At 53.6% G+C, this 21,342-nt stretch overlaps 1 protein-coding gene across 1 annotated transcript in view; it reads left to right on the forward strand.

Annotated features, from left to right (window-relative positions):
* The window catches only part of Csmd1 (CUB and Sushi multiple domains 1), a 705,832-nt gene that overhangs the window by 539,940 nt on the left and 144,550 nt on the right, over positions 1-21,342 (forward strand). Inside the window, exons 18-22 of the mRNA XM_090353740.1 lie at positions 1,749-1,937; positions 9,379-9,495; positions 10,229-10,444; positions 12,434-12,622; positions 18,644-18,813. Coding sequence (XP_090209866.1) covers positions 1,749-1,937; positions 9,379-9,495; positions 10,229-10,444; positions 12,434-12,622; positions 18,644-18,813 — 881 coding nt within the window. The remainder of the gene's footprint in view (positions 1-1,748; positions 1,938-9,378; positions 9,496-10,228; positions 10,445-12,433; positions 12,623-18,643; positions 18,814-21,342) is intronic.

Genomic DNA, 21,342 nt, shown 5'->3' on the forward strand with positions numbered 1-21,342 from the left:
GGGCTTTGAAAGATACTTCCTGGAAAAAGGGAGTGGTGAGCCTTTCCTTGTCTTCTCTGCATGGCCGTACCAGGTTTCCCTTTGAAAAGGTTGCGGACACACTCGTGTTCGTGTTGTCTGTGCTGCCTGCGGAGCCCGGGGTCATCATGACACGCGCAGCCTGTGGCCCTCTGCGTGCAGAAGCCTTCTCCAAGCGGAAGGAGCTCCCAGGCCGCCCGAGGGTAGAGGAACCTGGGCGGATGAGTCAGAGGACCCTGGGATCGCCAGAGTGGGTGTGCGGGCAGGGGCGTCAGGAGGCTCCCGCTCAGAGCAGGGCCACACGGGTGGGTGGTGAGAGGTGCAGCTGGGCACAGCGCCTGCCTGCAAGCAGAGCCTTTCGTCTTGCTGCCCACTTTTGTTGGCAATTCAGCACACTGGCCCAAGGGATGGAGTGCTGCATTCATTCTCCACCTGCCCAGCCTGTAGGGTGGACCGGCATCGCCTTGGCCAGGACCCTGCATGAATAACCAAGAGCCCTCTCAGCCCTCAGTGAGTGCCGGGAGCAGATGATGGCAGGACCTGGGTGTCCTCTGGTCACGTGGCTTCTTAATTGTAGCTCGGGCACCGCCTCCTCCTCTGCCCTCTTGGCCACATTTTATTCTACTGGATAGGAAAGAGCACCAGTGACTGCTTGTTATTCAGAGACCCTCCCTTGAGTTTGTGTTTCAGGAGGAAGGCTTATTCAGCAGTCGCCTCACTCCCAAGCCTCGGACACAGTGCAGCCAGTGACGAGAGATAGCATCTCGAGGGACCACTACAGGGGACTTGAAAGTTTGAAAAGCGCTGTGTGGTTTTTATTAAGCTCTCAGACATCACGGAGAAAGTCATGACTCTCACTGAGAGTGGAATCACAATGGCAGCGGCACTTTGCCGCTCTGTATCAATAGTTCAATGGTATTCGCATTATTCGCTCCTGCTTTATCATTTCACAGAAAAACTACTCTAGAAAAGGAAATGTGCAGCAGTAAAGCATTCTTCACTAGGTGCTGGTGGCTCACACTGTGATCTGAGCTACTCAGGAGGCTGAGATCTGTGGACTGTGGTTCAAAGGCCGCCCAGGCAGAAAAGTCCCCACCAGACTCTGTGCTCCACTCAACCACTCAAAAATCAGAAGTCGAGCTGTGGCTCAAAGTGGTAGAGCACTAGACTTGTGTAAAAGAGCTCAAGGACAGTGCCCAGGCCCTGAGCTAAAGCATAGAGAGAACTTGTTATATTGATGTGACCTAAAAACTCAACCTTACCCTTTACGTGCAGATTTTTAAGTCACGCGGATCTGGGGAGGCACTTTTAGAACAGTGGCCCTATTGTGATGTTGAATCCCATCGCGTGTGTACACGACTGGGCGTGTGTGTACAACATTGAAAATGACAGTATGAATGCCCAATCTAACTATGACATAGAGCATGAACCGAAGGAGTGGGGGAGGGATGCAGAGAGGAAACAGGAAGAAACCTTAGGCTTCTTTGGACAGCTCACTGATTTTCCAGTGGGAAAGAAGGAAAATCCAGAGGCCAATGAGTGGCTCAAGGTTGTCTGCTCTGGGTAGATGGCGTAACAGTGTGAATTTCTCCACTCTGCAGTACTGTTTTGTGTTGCGCTCTTGGGTTGCCATGCGTTCAGCAAACAGCTCACCGTCAGCTCTCCACTGGGATGAATCCCGGTCAGACAGCGGTAGCGAGGCGTCCTGTAACTCGTCTCTCTGTGTCCAGGTGTGACTCTGGAGTCCGACTCCTGCCTGGACCCTGGAATCCCCGTGAACGGCCATCGGCATGGCAGCGACTTCGGCCTCCGTGCCACGGTGACCTTCAGCTGTGACCCCGGATACACGCTGAGTGACGAGGCACCGCTCTTCTGCGAGCAGAACCACCAGTGGAACCACGCCCTCCCCAGCTGCGACGGTGGGTGGGGGCGGTGGGGTGTGCGGGCGGGCGGGCAAGGAGAGGCCAGGCGACTGCGCTGTGCCTCCTCTCTGAAAAGTCACAGGCCTTACGCCATGGCTCGCCCAGGGTTGGCTGGTGGAAGTGTCTCTCTGTACTAGCAGCTATGACCATTCGGAATTGAGAGAGGGAAATGATGCACTGTTCTTCAACCTTACAGGAAGCGCGCAGAGCTGGCTCTGTGCGGCTCTCTACAGAAGGCATTTACTGCTAATCTAGTGTGGAATCAGAGTCAAATCTGGACACAGAGGCTCAGGACGTGACTCTGGTCCACGTCCAGGGGTGGAATAGGCCTGCCTGTCTCATCTGTCTGCTGTTTCACCTGTCTGTCTTATCAGTCTGTCTTGTCTGCCTGCCTTCCCTCCCTCGAACTATTCCCTCTCCCAGTGCCCTCACACTGGGCTCACAAGCCTCCTGGAGATTTTCCATTGGTCTCTGCAGACATCTTACAGAGATCTGCTTCTGCAAATCTCAGATAAATAATATGCTTTATTATTGTGATACTGGATGGCTCAGTCTTACATATATGCATATACATATATACACACACATGGATATACATGTCATTTATAGTATTTTCCAAAAATCTACATTTGGAGTTAAACTATATAATCACAACATAATATCATTTCCATATAAAATACAGAAATTAAATCTACAAATGGAAATTATATGACATATGTACATTTTTTAAAATTTTCTATAGTTTTCTAATCTGTATAGCGATTTCTGTCCAGATATTACACGTCTCTTGATTAAACTCTTTGACGTCTTTGAAGCAATGGTAGAAGAAACAGTGGTTTTAGAACAACTGTGCATAGTTGAAGACCACTTAAAGCCTTTGACCTTTGCACCAGAGACCAACCCCGACAGTAACTGGTGCAGGAGGAGGTTCAGAACAGACCGGCACCAGTGGCAGGCCAGGAGGTCAGAAGTCGCAGGCCCATGACAGGAGCGCAGGAACGCAGGACCAGCTGGTGGGCACCGAGCTGGGTCACCTGGCCCTGAGCCAGGGCCTGGGAAACGCTGGGTGAGCCCGCTGGGCTCACCTGTGCACGCCTGCCCTCTTAGACCTCTTCTAGAAGAGCAAGTGTGCCAAGGCAGCTGGAGGACTTGCTTGTCCCCACACCCGGGACGTGTCCAGTGCAATCTGAGCAGTCTGGAAGCCAGATGCTGTTAGCCACAGGGCAAACCCAGGCCCAAGGGAGACATTGCCGCCCGCCTGCGGGGAGGGTTGGAAACACAAGGGTAAAGAGTGAGGACATGGGGAGCAGCCATGGTCAGGGAGAGGGCTGTGGACAGGGAGAGGGCTGTGGACAGGGAGAGGGCTGTGGACAGGGAGAGGGCTGTGGACAGAGAGAGGGCTGTGGACAGGGAGAGGGCTATGGACAGGGAGAGGGCTGTGGACAGGGAGAGGGCTATGGACAGGGAGAGGGCTGTGGACAGGGAGAGGGCTGTGGACAGGGAGAGGGCTATGGACAGGGAGAGGGCTGTGGACAGGGAGAGGGCTGTGGACAGGGTGAGGGCCGTGGACAGGGAGAGGGCTGTGGACAGGGAGAGGGCTACGGACAGGGAGAGGGCTGTGGACAGAGAGAGGGCTGTGGACAGGGAGAGGGCTGTGGACAGGGAGAGGGCTGTGGACAGGGAGAGGGCTGTGGACAGGGAGAGGGCTGTGGACAGGGAGAGGGCTGTGGACAGGGAGAGGGCTGTGGACAGGGAGAGGGAGGTGGACAGGGAGAGGGCTGTGGACGGGGAGAGGGCTGTGGTAGGGAGAGGGCTGTGGACAGGGTGAGGCCTGTGGACAGGGAGAGGGCTGTGGACAGGGAGAGGGCTGTGGACAGGGAGAGGGAGGTGGACAGGGAGAGGGAGGTGGACAGGGAGAGGGCTGTGGACAGAGAGAGGGCTGTGGACAGGGAGAGGGCTGTGGTAGGGAGAGGGCTGTGGACAGGGAAAGGGCTGTGGAGAGGGAGAGGGCTGTGGACAGGGAGAGGGCTGTGGACGGGGAGAGGGCTGTGGTAGGGAGAGGGCTGTGGACAGGGAGAGGGAGGTGGACAGGGAGAGGGCTGTGGACAGGGAGAGGGCTGTGGTAGGGAGAGGGCTGTGGACAGGGAGAGGGCTGTGGACAGGGAGAGGGCTGTGGACGGGGAGAGGGCTGTGGTAGGGAGAGGGCTGTGGACAGGGAGAGGGCTGTGGACAGAGAGAGGGCTGTGGACAGGGAGAGGGCTGTGGTAGGGAGAGGGCTGTGGACAGGGAAAGGGCTGTGGACAGGGAGAGGGCTGTGGACAGGGAGAGGGCTGTGGACGGGGAGAGGGCTGTGGTAGGGAGAGGGCTGTGGACAGGGAGAGGGAGGTGGACAGAGAGAGGGCTGTGGACAGGGAGAGGGCTGTGGACAGGGAGAGGGAGGTGGACAGGGAGAGGGCTGTGGACAGGGAGAGGGCTGTGGACAGGGAGAGGGCTGTGGTAGGGAGAGGGCTGTGGACAGGGAAAGGGCTGTGGACAGGGAGAGGGCTGTGGACAGGGAGAGGGCTGTGGACGGGGAGAGGGCTGTGGTAGGGAGAGGGCTGTGGACAGGGTGAGGCCTGTGGACAGGGAGAGGGCTGTGGACAGAGAGAGGGAGGTGGACAGAGAGAGGGCTGTGGACAGGGAGAGGGCTGTGGACAGGGAGAGGGAGGTGGACAGGGAGAGGGCTGTGGACAGAGAGAGGGCTGTGGACAGGGAGAGGGCTGTGGTAGGGAGAGGGCTGTGGACAGGGAAAGGGCTGTGGACAGGGAGAGGGCTGTGGACAGGGAGAGGGCTGTGGACAGGGAGAGGGAGGTGGACAGAGAGAGGGCCGTGGACAGGGAGAGGGCCGTGGACAGGGAGAGGGCTGTGGACAGGGAGAGGGCTGTGGACAGGGAGAGGGCTGTGGACAGGGAGAGGGCTGTGGACAGGGAGAGGGCTGTGGACAGAGAGAGGGCTGTGGACAGGGAGAGGGAGGTGGACAGGGTGAGGGCTGTGGACAGGGAGAGGGCTGTGGACAGGGAGAGGGCCGTGGACAGGGAGAGGGCTGTGGACAGGGAGAGGGCTGTGGACAGGGAGAGGGCTGTGGACAGAGAGAGGGCTGTGGACAGGGAGAGGGAGGTGGACAGGGTGAGGGCTGTGGACAGGGAGAGGGCTGTGGACAGGGAGAGGGAGGTAGACAGGGAGAGGGCTGTGGACGGGGAGAGGGCTGTGGTAGGGAGAGGGCTGTGGACAGGGTGAGGCCTGTGGACAGGGAGAGGGCTGTGGACAGGGAGAGGGAGGTAGACAGGGAGAGGGCTGTGGACGGAGAGAGGGCTGTGGTAGGGAGAGGGCTGTGGACAGGGTGAGGCCTGTGGACAGGGAGAGGGCTGTGGACAGAGAGAGGGAGGTGGACAGAGAGAGGGCTGTGGACAGGGAGAGGGCTGTGGACAGGGAGAGGGAGGTGGACAGGGAGAGGGCTGTGGACAGAGAGAGGGCTGTGGACAGGGAGAGGGCTGTGGTAGGGAGAGGGCTGTGGACAGGGAAAGGGCTGTGGACAGGGAGAGGGCTGTGGACAGGGAGAGGGCTGTGGACAGGGAGAGGGAGGTGGACAGAGAGAGGGCCGTGGACAGGGAGAGGGCCGTGGACAGGGAGAGGGCTGTGGACAGGGAGAGGGCTGTGGACGGGGAGAGGGCTGTGGACGGGGAGAGGGCTGTGGACGGGGAGAGGGCTGTGGACAGGGAGAGGGCTGTGGACAGGGAGAGGGAGGTGGACAGGGAGAGGGCTGTGGACAGGGAGAGGGCTGTGGACAGGGAGAGGGCTGTGGACAGGGAGAGGGAGGTGGACAGAGAGAGGGCCGTGGACAGGGAGAGGGCCGTGGACAGGGAGAGGGCCGTGGACAGGGAGAGGGCCGTGGACAGGGAGAGGGAGGTGGACAGGGAGAGGGCTGTGGACGGGGAGAGGGCTGTGGACGGGGAGAGGGCTGTGGTAGGGAGAGGGCTGTGGACAGGGTGAGGCCTGTGGACAGGGAGAGGGCTGTGGACAGAGGGAGGGAGGTGGACAGAGAGAGGGCTGTGGACAGGGAGAGGGCTGTGGACAGGGAGAGGGAGGTGGACAGGGAGAGGGCTGTGGACAGAGAGAGGGCTGTGGACAGGGAGAGGGCTGTGGTAGGGAGAGGGCTGTGGACAGGGAGAGGGCTGTGGACAAGGAGAGGGCTGTGGACAGGGAGAGGGAGGTGGACAGGGAGAGGGCTGTGGACAGAGAGAGGGCTGTGGACAGGGAGAGGGCTGTGGACAGAGAGAGGGCTGTGGACAGGGAGAGGGCTGTGGACAGGGAGAGGGCTGTGGACAGGGAGAGGGCTGTGGACAGAGAGAGGGCTGTGGACAGGGAGAGGGAGGTGGACAGGTGAGGGCTGTGGACAGGGAGAGGGCTGTGGACAGGGAGAGGGCTGTGGACAGGGAGAGGGCTGTGGACAGAGAGAGGGCTGTGGACAGGGAGAGGGCTGTGGACAGGGAGAGGGCTGTGGACAGGGAGAGGGCTGTGGACAGAGAGAGGGCTGTGGACAGGGAGAGGGAGGTGGACAGGTGAGGGCTGTGGACAGGGAGAGGGCTGTGGACAGGGAGAGGGCTGTGGACAGGGAGAGGGCTGTGGACAGAGAGAGGGCTGTGGACAGGGAGAGGGCTGTGGACAGAGAGAGGGCTGTGGACAGGGAGAGGGCTGTGGACAGAGAGATGGCTGTGGACAGGGAGAGGGAGGTGGACAGGGTGAGGGCTGTGGACAGGGAGAGGGCTGTGGACAGGGAGAGGGCTGTGGACAGGGAGAGGGCTGTGGACGGGGAGAGGGCTGTGGACAGAGAGAGGGCTGTGGACAGGGAGAGGGCTGTGGTAGGGAGAGGGCTGTGGTAGGGAGAGGGCTGTGGACAGGGAGAGGGCTGTGGTAGGGAGAGGGCTGTGGACAGGGAGAGGGCTGTGGTAGGGAGAGGGCTGTGGACAGGGTGAGGCCTGTGGACAGGGTGAGGCCTGTGTTCAGTGAACAGAGGCGTCATGATTAGGGAAGGGAGGGTGGGGAGGGGAGTTAGGAGCTGGGAGCTGGCATGAGCTCAGTGTGCTTTGAATGGAACTGGAAGTGTGGGGAGGAAAGGAGAGGGGAGGGGAGGAGAAGAGAGGAGGAAAGGGGCAGGGAGGGGAAGAGAAGGGAGGGAGGGGAAAGGAGGGGAGGGGAGGGGAGGGGAGGGAGGAGAAGGGAGGAGGAAAGGGGCAGGGAGGGGAAGGGAAGAGAGGGAGGGGAAAGGAGGGGAGGGGAGGGGAGGGAGGAGAAGGGAGGAGGAAAGGGGCAGGGAGGGGAAGGGAAGGGAGGGAGGGGAAAGGAGGGGAGGGGAGGGGAGGGAGGAGAAGGGAGGAGGAAAGGGGCAGGGAGGGGAAGGGAAGGGAGGGAGGGGAAAGGAGGGGAGGGGAGGGAGGAGAAGGGAGGGAGGGGAGCTGGGCTGTCAGCCCTGCCCCCTCCAAAAGAGCTCAGTCCACTTTGCAAGGCAGTGGGAGGGGCCATTGGTGGGGCATGCAGGGAGGGGTCTCCAGTGAGGACTCTTAATGTAAGCGTTTGCTGCTGCCTTCTGACTTGAATTCATGCAGATTTGAACGTTGAATCGCTAAGAGGATTAGGAACATTGCTGTGTCCTTTGCAGTATGGAAATGTCCTTTGAAGAATGATGAATTTATGGTTAAAATTGTTGGCATAGCTTCACATTTCAGATTTTCCAGGCTGATATGAGAGCCTCCATTAGTCACAAAGAAAATGTTCACTTAAATCATTCCTGACCTCTCATGTCTCAGCCACCCCTGAATCTCATGGGACTTCATGGCAACAAACCATTCATCAACAGACTATTTAAATCTCTACGACTTTACCCCAAGAATAGAATTAGCACTGATATTTTAGATTGAAGTGAAGAAGGTAAACCCTGTCCAGCCCTTTCACGTTTCTTCAGCAGTGCTCAGCACAGTTTTCAATACTTAGGAATCAGTCATTCAAGTTATGAATAAAGTAAATAGTATGATAAATTTCTCCCTTTTAACTTGGTAGGGGACAAATGCAAGAACACTTTGAATTTTTTTCATTAAATGCACATTTTTGTAAGCTGTTTATTCTTTCTACAAATAAACTTTTATTGCTAGCCACGAAGCTAGCATGTTATATTCTATCAGTATGGTGGGGGAGATATTTTTAAAAAATCACAAGAAGAAGCAAATGCTTAATTAGATGCAGAAAAATTGACTAAGTATAGAGAAATCAAAGGAAGCTACAGTCCAGTCCGGAAAGGACCCAAGTCAAGATGAATCTCTCCATAGGAGCTGTGGGAAGGGGTCTGAGGAGGAGCCTGTGGGGTGGAGGTAAGGGGTCAAAGTTCCAGGAAGGCCCCATCCCCGTCGTCCTCCATAAATGGTGTTGAGTGAAGGGCCTGGTGGACAAAAGGCGTCAAGTTGTGGCCAAAGCAAAACTGGAGGCTTGGTGGAGAGACTTAGAACAAGAAAGGGGGAAATGTTGGGGTCGGGAGCGTGGCCTAGTGTAGAGTGCTTGCCTAACATGTACGAAGCCCTGAGTTCGATTCCTTGATACCACATACACAGAAAAAAGCTGGAAATGGTGCTATGGCTCAAGTGGTAGACACTGGCCTTGAGAAAACTCAAAACAGCGCCCAAGCCATGAGTTCAAGCTCCAGAATTGCAAAAAAAAAGAAAAGAAAAAAGGAGAAATCTTGAATGTGTTCTCTCTGTCCTTTCTCAACATGTGAATCTTCCTTTCAAGGAATTCTTGATAGGCTCAGTTGGGCCCTAGATGAGGATGGGTAGGTAATAAAAATAGAAAAGTGAGTATCAAAAATTACGCTACTGCGTATATCATCACCCAGAAAGAACCCAAAATATATGAAGGAATAGCTTCATGTAATTCAAATTATCAGTGGCTAAATTGGTAGCTGCCATGGAAACAAACTAGCCCAAATTTGAATCTAATTGAGATCCATACAGACACTAAAAGGAAAGTCCAGGATTTTATTCTTTCCTCTCCTCTCCCTGGCTTGAAATTCAGTTCTCTTTGTATCAAATTCCCTTTTCCTTAAAAATGCAGGCTTTCAGCCTGGCACTTTGGCTCATTCCTGTAATCCTAGCTACTGAGGCACTGCTGGGGCATTCAGATGCTTCTTTGCTTGAGTTCTGGTTTGTTCTGCTGGGCTTCCTTCTACGTTCGGTGTCCACAGTGGATGCATGCTTGTAGCCAGCATGTAACAGCTATAAGAAAAAGGAGCGCCCCGTTTCAGTTGGCGCGCGTGTGCAGGCAGGAGTGTTAGCTCCTGCACAAACTGGGAGCCCTGGTGAAACTCTGCCCCCAGGTCACTGTAAGATGCTCACCCTCTGCCCTGCCGTTTCAGCCCTGTGTGGCGGCTACATCCAGGGCAAGAGTGGAACCATCCTCTCCCCTGGGTTTCCGGACTTCTACCCCAACTCTCTCAACTGCACCTGGACCATTGAAGTCTCTCACGGCAAGGGTAAGACGGAGGAGACGCGGGTCTCCCACGCGCACACAGAATCTCACGTGGAAAGCTCGCCAGAGGGAGGAACAGTGAACCCTCTAGACGGATGACTGATTTGCTCAGATGTACTCAAGCTTTTCCTTGCTATTTTACATGTGATGTTGGAAGGAATGGGTCTTTATATTATTTGAGCTACAAGCACGAGTAGATTCTGTTCTCTGTCAGATAACTTGCTGTTTGGATGCTGATAGAAATAAACTTGGAAGTTAAAAGAAACCAAAAGAGAATTTAAAAAAAAAATTGGAAATCAGGTGTAATGATAAGAAGCTGGGCTTCGATAAGAAAACATGTGAATATCAATTAAACAATAGATAAAAGAAACAGTTGTGTAAACATTAATTTTTACTAGCAGTCTGTGCTCTGCACGTGCCTTGAGTTTTAAGTATACGGTATTATAAAGCAGTCACAGATATTTGCATCTTCCAGTGGCCTCTGGCCACCTGGACCCATGGCACTGGCAGGGGGTGGAGTGGAGGAACCTTTGAATTTCGTGCACAAGATGCAGATTGGGAACACTGGCCAGGGCCTAGGGAGACTGACGCGGGGCCATCTCCAGCCCTGGGGGGAGGAAGGTTTCCACGTGGGGCAGCTGGGTTCACCCTTCTGCCTCTGCCCCCTCTCCCTCCTCTTCCCCCTCCCCTCCTCTCCCTGCTCCTCCCTCCTCCCTCCCTCTCCCCCTCTCCCCCAGGAGTGCAGATGGTCTTCCACACCTTTCACCTGGAGAGCTCCCACGACTACTTGCTGATCACAGAGGACGGAAGCTTCTCGGAGCCCGTGGCCCGGCTCACAGGCTCCGTCCTGCCTCACACCATCAAGGCCGGTTTGTTTGGGAACTTCACGGCCCAGCTTCGCTTCATCTCAGACTTTTCCATCTCCTACGAGGGCTTCAACATCACGTTTTCGGGTATGGGACTCGTTTACACTACTTCTCTGGTGACCACCCTGGGCTGTCTGTCTGTCTGCGTTCTCCTCTCCCATCCTCTCTCCCTGTCTGTGTGCGTGTGCGTGAGATTGCAGGCAGATGTCCGAGCTGCGAGGTGCAGGACACAGCGTGCCAGGACACCTGTCTGGCACCAGGAATGCCATGGTGTCCTGTGGTATTTTATGGTTCTCGCTCTTGCAGCATCAGAAATAAAACTGCATTTCCTCGAAGCCACTTCTCCCTCCTTTCTTCTCTGGCCTCCCAGCTCTGAGGAAGCCCTGTACAACAGTGGGCACGCTCAGGGGCCGTGTCCGGAGGGCCCGCTGCCTGATGGCCAGACACACACCCTGGGGTGAAGAAGCTCTCAGCACGGAGAACCTCATGGCGGGGCGCACGCGTGATGGCGCATGGGACAGCACGCTGACAGACGGGCTGTGTCGGCCGCAGCGTCTCTTAACTGCCAGCTCTACTCTTCAATCTCAGACAATAGGAACTTAATGGGCCACAGAACTCTGTGGTCATCTTATTGTTTGAAATGACATATTGTCTTTTAACAATATTCTGTAGAAGGTTTTCTCTTAATTTTGACCAAGTGCCATTTACTTGAGATTGGTGGATAATTTTTCCTTCTGTATGAGGAGCCTCTAGCTCAGATTACTTGATTTCTTGAAAATTTACTGTAAATCTGCAGTAATCATGGAATTGACTACTTAATATATCCAAGACTTAACCCTTCTTGACAGGAATCCCTAAACACTCTCTCTCTCTCCCTCCCTCCCTCCCTCCCTCCCTCCCTCTCTCTCTCTCTCTCTCTCTCTCTCTCTCTCTCTCTCTCTCTCTCTCTCTCTCTCTCTCCCTCCCTCTCTCCCCCCGCCCGCCCCCGCTTACACTTCTTTTCTTTTCTACCACTGGGACAAGTGTGGGGCTTCTCCCGGCTCTGGGAGGTTTATAGCTTTGGCCCCTCTGCTCTCTGTCCCATCGCTCTCAGCACACGGCTAGCAATAGGCCTTTGGATCCCTTAGCCTGTGTGTGCTGTATGACAGAGCAACTGAGATGAGAAATTGAAAACAAACAAAAAAATGAATATCACATTATCGTCTCCTTATGTGACACTTTTCAGTTGTTACCAAAAAAATGACAGCCAAAAGATGTGACTTTAATCGGCAGTATAAATCTTTGGGGAAACGTGCTGGGCTAAAGCTTGTTTTCTTCAGCATTTCCTACTTGTCGAGGGGTCCCCACGACATGGTCTCCACAGCCTGCAGGCCAGTGTGGTGCTCCAGGTGCCATGAATGAATGCATGTGGAATTCTCCATGCCTTTGACCAATTAGGGAGCAGAAGCAACAGGGGGCAGAAGTGGAGAGCACTGCAGACGGACCTCAGGTGTCCTTAGTCAAATCCAGTGGGAAACGGGAGTCAGGAGACTGAAAAGATGGCACTGCATATCCAGGGGCTAAGGCCAAGCTTGCTCCCCAGCCCCCCAGAGGACTGGCCGGGCCTGCCCTGCCGGCCGTGCCCTCTCAGCTGACCCTCCGCGTCCTCCCCTCTTTGTGGCCCTGGCAGACCCAGGACGGGCAGCCTCCCCCTTCCCGTGCTCACCTGGCCTCCCTGGCCTGTTGGGCTCAGCCGGCAGGCCGGGTGGCCCCGAGGTGCCGCTGGGGAGAACCAGGAAAACGTGGGCTCCTGGCGTCTGCCCACCCTCTGGACACAGCCCAGGTGCCCATTCTTCTCAACTAACTTCGCAGGTCCTGCCCCTGAAAAGTCATGGAGGTTTCTACTTCCTCTCCCCAGGAGGGCCCCGCGGGGTGTGGGCAGCCTCTCTGCTCCTCTTGGCTCTCTGCCTGGCGGGTCTCCACGAGGCCACAGCAGAGACGCGAGGCCAGGGCACGGGCCCTGCCTGGCGCCTGCGGGCCGCCATGGGCCTGCGCCTGTGTCCTTCGCTGAGCGCGTCTCTCCTCCTGTCCCCCCAGAGTACGACCTGGAGCCCTGTGACGACCCGGGGGTGCCTGCCTTCAGCCGCAGGATCGGCTTCCGCTTCGGAGTGGGCGATGCGCTGACCTTCTCCTGCTTCCCCGGGTACCGCCTGGAAGGAGCCACCAAGCTGACCTGCCAGGGCGGGGGCCGCCGCGTGTGGAGCGCACCTCTGCCAAGGTGTGTGGGTAGGTGGAGCACGCTTTCATTTCATTCATCCATGGGCGGGCAGGCGCTCAGGGGGCGGGCAGGCTGGGCAGGAGGCAGGAGGGGTGGACAGGAGGGAGGAGGGGTGGACAGGAGGCAGGAGGGCCTGGGCAGGAGGCAGGAGGGGTGGACAGGAGGCAGGAGGGCCTGGGCAGGAGGCAGGAGGGGTGGACAGGAGGCAGGAGGGGTGGACAGGAGGGAGGAGGGGTGGGAAGGAGGCAGGAGGGGCTGGGCAGGAGGCAGGAGGGGCTGGGCAGGAGGTAGGAGGGGTGGACAGGAGGCAGGAGGGGTGGACAGGAGGCAGGAGGGGTGGACAGGAGGCAGGAGGGCTGGGCAGGAGGCAGGAGGGGCTGGGCAGGAGGTAGAAGGGGTGGACAGGAGGGAGGAGGGGTGGGCAGGAGGCAGGAGGGGTGGACAGGAGGCAGGAAGGGTGGACAGGAGACAGGAGGGGTGGACAGGAGGGAGGAGGGGTGGACAGGAGGCAGGAGGGGCTGGGCAGGAGGCAGGAGGGGTGGACAGGAGGCAGGAGGGGCTGGGCAGGAGGCAGGAGGGGCTGGACAGGAGGCAGGAGGGGTGGACAGGAGGCAGGAGGGGTGGACAGGAGGCAGGAGGGCTGGGCAGGAGGCAGGAGGGGCTGGGCAGGAGGCAGGAGGGGCTGGACAGGAGGTAGGAGGGGTGGACAGGAGGGAGGAGGGGTGGGCAGGAGGCAGGAGGGCTGGGCAGGAGGCAGGAGGGGCTGGGCAGGAGGGAGGAGGGGTGGACAGGAGGCAGGAGGGGCTGGACAGGAGGCAGGAGGGGTGGACAGGAGGCAGGAGGGGTGGACAGGAGGCAGGAGGGCTGGGCAGGAGGCAGGAGGGGCTGGGCAGGAGGTAGAAGGGGTGGACAGGAGGGAGGAGGGGTGGGCAGGAGGCAGGAGGGGTGGACAGGAGGCAGGAAGGGGTGGACAGGAGACAGGAGGGGTGGACAAGAGGGAGGAGGGGTGGACAGGAGGCAGGAGGGGCTGGGCAGGAGGCAGGAGGGGTGGACAGGAGGCAGGAGGGGCTGGGCAGGAGGCAGGAGGGGCTGGGCAGGAGGCAGGAGGGGCTGGGCAGGAGGCAGGAGGGGTGGACAGGAGGTAGGAGGGGTGGACAGGAGGGAGGAGGGCTGGACAGGAGGGAGGAGGGTTGGGCAGGAGGCCGGAGGGGTAGACAGGAGGGGCTGGCCAGGGAGGCCATGCAGGGGGCAGGAGGGTTGGTGACAGGAGTTATCTCATGTATAAAAAGGTTCATAGCAGCCCAGAGTTCTGTGTTTAAGGAGGATTGAAACCAAGCGTGTGCTAGTCATGTGCCAGGCGTGTCTATGCTGGTGTGTCATGCGACTCCTTTGAAGAGCAGTTACACAACACACGGTCTCCTCTGGCCCAGGAGTGGAGGCTTCAATGGCAGTCAGGCTTTGCCTGCCCACTCGGGCCTGGGGTGGGAGCCTGCAGTGCTCTCCTGCAGGCCGGGTTTCACACACTCTTGACCTCGCACTTGAGCCAGACCTCACGTGTTCCAGGTTCAGCTCTCCTGTTCCCACGGAGCTTGCCTGCACCAGGGACAGCGTGCCAGGTCCAGGTAGAGCTTGCCTGTCCTGAGCAGGTCGTGCTTGTCCTGGTGTCCTGGGGGTGGGGAGGTGGTGCAAGTGTGGCTGAAGAGTAGTGGACATCTTGCTTCCACCATTCTGCCCCGGGGCTCAGTCCCGCAGCCTCGGGGATGGGCAGACGTCCTCTTGGTGTAGAATCTCCTACTCCAGAGTTTCTCCTTTGATTTCAGAGATTTAAGTAACAAATTGTCCATGTTTCTTCCATTAAAATTATGGATATAGGGGCCGGGAGTTTGGCCTAGTGGTAGAGTGCTTGCCTAGCATGCACAAAGACCCGGGTTCGATTCCTCGGTACCACATACATAGCAAAAAACCGGAAGTGGTGCTGAGGCTCAAGTGGTAGAGCACTAGCCTTGAGAAAGTCCAAGGACAGTGCTCAAGCCCTGAGCCCAAGCCCAGGACTGGATATAAAAAGATCTTTGTCTAGGGCCCAAAACTGAACATCTTCATGCCAGAATGTGGAATAAATAAGGATTTGTTCAGGAATTTCTTTAAAAATGGAACGAGTGTGAGAATTGCCCTGAATGACCTCATTTGCTGGGAAACACAACGTCCTTTATTGGAATTTTTAAAAACTGACATGGTTATACTCAATCATTTAATGGATGATCAGAAACCTCAGACCACAGATTAAAGTAAAATCTTCTGGTTATCTTTTCGTTTTAAAATTTGAGCATCGCATGTATCTTTGAATCATTGAACCACCTCTACTTAAATGTTTTCTTAAACTGGTATGTTTCTGCTCTTCGTGTAAATTCCTGGGTCAGCTCTGAGAGTCGTTGGGGTCCCCTGGGGCCTGGGTCGGGACCAGCCCTCCCTCATCTGCTGTGTGGTGCAATAGGTTTGCTGTAGGTAGAACCAGGAAAGTCTTCCACTCCTCTTTCTTCAGCTAGTTTCTGTTTCCGTGCTCGTCAGATGTTCCAACACCTGCATCCATGTAAATGAACACAATTTCTTAAAAATAGATGCATCTGTAACCTTTATGTATTTGTGCAAAGAGGCTACAATTCAACATGTTAGGGCCTGGGAGTGTGGCCTAGTGGTAGAGTGCTTGCCTAACATGCATGAAGACGCGGGTTCGATTCCAGGGTACCACATACATAGAAAAAAGCCAGAAGTAGTGCTGGGGTTCAAGTGGTAGAGCTCCAGCCTGAGGAAAACCCAAGGACAGTGCTCAGGCCCTGAGCTCTGAACTGGCAAAAAAAAAAAAATTCAACTTGCCGGTTTATGTGTACAAGGCATCTTTGTTTTTTAGTGTTTACATCAACTGTATCCTCAGAGCCGACCTTTGTGAGTTAACTGACCCCACATGGCCAAGCATTGTGGGAATTGTAGTCCTTCTTACGTGTGCCAAGCTCTCATGCTCCACCACGAGCTCTGGGTGGCACAGAGGGTTGGCTGCCTGCCCTGTGGGTACAGGAGGCATCTTGACCAGTGTTACCCCTTTCCCTGCACGTCCCAGCCCCCTGGTTTTCCTTGGAATAGTATGGCAGCCGTCTCCCCACTCCCTCTCTCCTCGCATGCTGTTTGATCACTTCCCAGTGTTCTCAGAAGCCCCACAATGATCCCAACCCCAGATCTAATAGCTGCCGCCACCCAGGGTCTCGGCTAGGAAGCTCTAGGTGAGGCTGGAGCGTAGGCACAGGCTGAGTTCAGGCTGGTTCTGGCTGAGTCCCGCAGGGGTGGACCCGAGCTGAGCCTCAGTGCTAGGCAGCAGACGGCGAGCGAGCCTCCCTTCCCTGCCCTTTACAGTCAAGCAGGCCTCTGCTGGCGCCCGGTAACCTGACCTGCATAACCCTGGGTAGCTGTTCATTTTCCTAGGCCCTGGAGGTAGCGTGTGCCCCCCATGTCAGAGCCAGAACGGAGGAAGAGGAGGCCGTGGGGCGTGGGGCTTCACTCTCCACGCTCTCCTTTCCCACACTGTTCATTTAACCTGAACTAGCAAAACTCTCAGGAGCAGTTTGAGTGACAATTTCAGGATAGTTTTTATAAGGGGGAAAGTTCTTCTGATTAAGGAAAATTGTATTAATTTTCCTTCACATAATATTAAGCAGGTTACTGAAAGAACTTAAAATGCCAAACATTCACTTGTTCTGTTAATGAAGAATTGCTAATGGTGTCTGGAACCAAGTTCATAGAATTTTTGGCATTTTTGTCCCTACATATTTTGTAATTTTCTGAGCTCCTGTTTTTAAAGTTGATGCTGCATTTTAATTAATTACCAGATTCTTTGATTCGTCCACTGCTGTCGGAATACTGCATTCTAGTCATTGTGGTCCACGAGTATCCTGTGAGGAATGTGTACAACACAATACTAGTCAAATAATAGCAATGGGATTTTTATATATATTAAATATATACTTTATATGAAGTATGCATTTCTTCTTTTATAATGATTTATTTAAGTCATATTCCCTGAGTAAGTTGTCTATGCTCTACACACCCTAAACTGAGCTTGTTTTAAGTACACTTTTGCTATAGGGGTGCGTGTGTGTGTGTGTGTGTGTGTGTGTGTGTGTGTGTGTGTGTGGGTGTGTATACCATTATCTGTCCACTCTACCAAGGGTACTTCACTCTGGAAGTGTTCATGACATGGAGCAGGGTTCTTCTCACACCGTGGGCGCTGGACAAAAATGAAATGTAGTCCTTGTGTATTTAAAGGTGTGGGTCCTGCCTCTCCATGCGTTAGAATGTGGCTCCACTCCCAGAGAGAGACGCCGCTCAGGCAGAGTGGTGTTCCGAGACCACCCTCCTCTCCACAGCTGAGCAGCGCCGGCTGACGGTGGACGTGTGTTCGTTTCCCATCACCAGTGCACCGTTAATTTTGTGCATTCCATCTTTACACTGTGCAGATTTCATTTAATTACCACCATTTATTATATACGGGATTTAAAAAGTCTCCAAATCTAAATGTCAGTAAAAGAAATATACAGGTTCTCATTTTGATTTAATTCCATGCTCTCACTACGGATAAAGTGCTGAATTTCTGTTTAATTTCTGTTTATAGCTGCACCTTTTCGATGCACTTAAAGAATCGATTATGCCATGTGTAAATGCTAATGCAAACACAAACATAAGCTGTCATTAATTGTCATTAATTTCAAACAAAACTCTTTACTCTCTTGCTGAATATTGGGCTTATTCATTTTATTACTATAAATTATGAACATATTGTGAATTTTTAGCTGCAATTTATATAGCATTATTTAGGAAAGAAGAAACTATTAGTTTTTTCCTAAGTACTAAGAGTGTATAGAAAATTAAAAATTAGTCAGCATTAACTATGGAACCATGAGAAAAGCATTTTTAACAATAAATTATTCTGTGCCTGTTTCCTGATCTACAAATGAGGATTGTTATCCGTTACAGGAATAAGTTAGTAACATGGGGAACTCACAAAACATGACTCAAAATATCCTTATTATAGTTCCTATATTTGACTTCCTTATCGTTATAAACAGAATCAACCTTCAGGTCTTTAAACCCTTGAGCCTGACAAAGAAATTTCCTCTGCAGCAAGTGTGTCAAGAAAAGGGAGCAGTAAGCAAACAAAAATCAAATGACCCCAAAGCTAGCGATGCATTGACCAAAGACAGTCCATCCAAGCAAACCATGACTGGAACCAGACGCAGAGCCACCTTGCTGGCAGGCAGGGGAGAGAGAAGTGGGAGCACCCCAGAGGAAGCCTTTTCTTGGCAGAGACAGGGTGTGAATGAGTGTGTGGGTGTGTGAGAATGGGCAAGCCCGGGGCAGTGCAGGTGAGCAGATGCTCCACGAGTCCACCGGAAGGAGGTGTTTTACTGTCACCTTCGTCTCGACTGAAGCTATTCCGTCCTGTGGGAATCTGGGACTAGAAATCCATCCGCCTCTTCTCTCTCCAGTTACAGAGCAGAGAACATGAGTGCTGAGGAGCTCGGTGACAAGGCAGGGGCGTGGCTGTGGGCAGGGGTGTGGCAGGGCTGTGTTTTCACTCCCTTTGAAATGCATCTTTCTGATCCACAAAGCACGTGTACGCTGGGGTCGGGGAGGAGGGAATGACACGAATGCAGCTGGGAAATTGTCACCTCAGCTCGCATGCATGAGACAATGAAAAGTTATGTGACCAACTACCCAGAAAAGCAGTCACAGAGCCAGCAACACATCTGTTTTATTCTGCAAGTCTCCATACAATAGCATGCGGCCCCCATTCTATTAAATAAGAGAAGTTGGGGACAGGGGGATGGGTACCACTTCTGTGTGGACGAAGTCACTCTTTAAGAGATGTGTTAGTGTCAGAGTTGTGCTGGTGGAGGAGAGGGCGCTCAGACTGTGTAAGCTAGATCCATCACCGTCAGTAATTCCACTTATGAATCCTCTTTTTAATGTCCTATTTATTTTAGCTGAATGTGGAGCACGTGTCAGAGGAAATGAAGGAACATTACTGTCTCCAAATTTCCCATCCAATTATGATAATAACCACGAGTGCATCTATAGAATAGAAACGGAAGCCGGCAAGGGGATTCACCTCCAGGCACCAAGCTTTCAGCTGTTCGAGGGAGATGTGCTAAAGGTAAATATGCTCACGCAGGCGCTCACCTTTTCCTAGCGGGGGTCCCCCATCCGCCGCTCTATGGCTCTATGGACAGTCTATGTCTGTCCATATGCATGTATGTGTGTATATCATGGCAAGTGGTTTAAAAATATAGGTTTCAGAGCCTATGTTTTCCATATTCCTGACTGCTATATGTGGTCAGCGCATTTCAGAGCCAGAACGGACTTACAAGTCACACTAGAAGGAAGCCCAGCAGTGCCGTCAGGATACAAGTCAAGCCTCCGCAGAGAAGAAGGCCGGGGCTGTGACCTTCCAATAACAAGGGCACCCAGGGCTTGCCTTGATTTGTCTAAGCCATCCCCAGTCAGATCCCTGTGAGCCCTCAAGGCTCCTCATACAGGTGCACAGGCATGGAACTGTTCAAGACCTTGGAGGTGTGCCAGGACCTCGGGGCTGGGACAAGAACATCAGTCATCTCAGCCCCAAGACAGTGATCAAGAAATGCACTGAGCCACAGAGACTGACGAAGCTTCCACTGGCGCAGCCGCCTGCGCCTTTCACAGGAAGGAGACCAGATTGCCTCGCTCAGGAAGCTCACATGAGCCCAGAAACAGCTGTCCACTTAGATTTCTGTCTGTGTGGCACACATTGATTGTGGTATACACAGTGACTCACACACTGATTCACACTATGGCGCTCGCATTGGCACATGCAGGAGCTCACACAGTGGCCCAGCTCAGTCTTAGATCCAGCTCACAGAAGACTTGGAGACCACATGGAAAGCCACTGGAAGTAACGGGTGCCATGTGGGACCTTCTCTCACACAGGTGCTGAGAAGGTGGCCTGAGCTCCTGCTCACCCTCACTGGGTCCGACACGCTGTCAAGGGAAAGGCACAGACTGAAGTCTTCCTTCCTCCCAAGTCCAATCTTGACTGCTTTTCAATGTCATAATTTAGTGGTTTTTTTAATTCTAGTTATTCTTTCACACATAGTGATTTGAAAGCTCATGCTGACATCATGAAAGACTGTAATTAAGAAATGGCCTTCAGTCAGGAAACCAGCAAGTTCCTGCTAATGGAAAGTAATTGTAAAGTTAGATCATAAGTGAAAAATTTCTGACTTACTTGATAGCCTCAAATTTATGTCAGTAAGTCTTTAAGGCAAGCTTTCACTAAAAACCTAATTATTCTCAGGGTATGCAAGTGATTAAAATGTTTGCATCAAATACACATCAAAAATACTATTGAAATGGAAGGAAGAAAATTCTGTTCAATTTTGATTGCACTGAGCTGAAGTGTGCTTACTATAATAGAATGCAAAAAAAAGCCTCTTGCTTACAACACTTAATTGCAAGGAAACTGCTGATCGTGTTAAATGTCTGAATGTTTTTTCGTCATATATTTTGTTAAATGTGCTAATTAATAGCTGTTGGAAGTGTTTCAAGTTGGCTGCGTGCCCGTGGCTCACACTTGGCGTCCTAGCTTCTCAGGAGGATGAGATATGAAAACTTTGATTCAAAACAAATCCAGGCAGATGTATCTGGGAATCTCTTGTTCCCAGATAATCAGCAAAATGTCAGAATTGAGGGGTGGCTCAAGTGGCACACAAATGAGGGATGGTAGGAGAAGAGCAGAGCTCTTGTGAAATTCTGTGGCGAGGGGAGACGGGACGTGGGGTTCTCAGAATTCTGTGGGAGAGGAGAGGCCTGAGGGTTTGGGAAAGTCCACTTTGCACAGTTTCTGCAGATGCACGGCAGGCGTGGTAGGTTCAGAACACGCCACGAGGTACGGCTCTGTGTCTAGGAGACTCTGCGAGCGCTCACAGCTTTGTCATGTGGGGTCTCCTGACTGATCACCTGCTGGGCTTGTGACCCCGAGGTTTGCAGTGCACTGAGGTCCCGTGCTAAGCATGGGATGAGGCCTGCGCCCACAAAACTTGCCAGTATTGTTCAGTAATCCTTTCTCGGCCTCCCACAGTTACCCAGCTTTTCCTGTGTGGTCAGTCAATGCAAACCTTGAACCTACCTAATTCACCCTTTTCTCCCCGGTGTGTGTGTGCTTTAAGATTCACCATGTACAGGGGGTTATAATACAATTCTTTTTTGAACAGTGTTACCCTCTCCCTACATTTACCCCACTTTTTCCTCTCCCAGCCCTCCTCTCCCCCAAGTTTCCAACCTAGTGTCTGTCTGGTGAGGTGACCGCTGACTTTGCCCATTGTGTGTGTTTCTGAGCTTCCCCCTTCCCTTCCCCAAGTCAGATAAACTTATTTACAGAAATCAAAAACAGAGACAAAAGAAAGAACCACAAAGAATGCCGTAGATTATTTATCCCTGTCATCTACTTGTTTTTCCTTTTTCTTTTCTGTTTTCTTGTCTTTGAACCCGGGGCTTGGATGCTGCCCTCAGCTCTTTTGCTCAGGGCTCCCGCTCTACCACTTTGAGCTGCAGCACCACCTCTGGTTTCTGGTGGTTAATTGGAGATAAAAATCTCAGATTTTTCTGCCTGGGCTGGCTTTGAGCTTTGATTCTCAGCTGGGATTACAGG

Source organism: Megascapheus bottae, chromosome 20 (genome assembly GCF_031878675.1).
Source record: "Megascapheus bottae isolate mThoBot1 chromosome 20, mThoBot2.hap1, whole genome shotgun sequence".
Classification (NCBI taxonomy): Eukaryota; Metazoa; Chordata; class Mammalia; order Rodentia; family Geomyidae; genus Megascapheus; species Megascapheus bottae.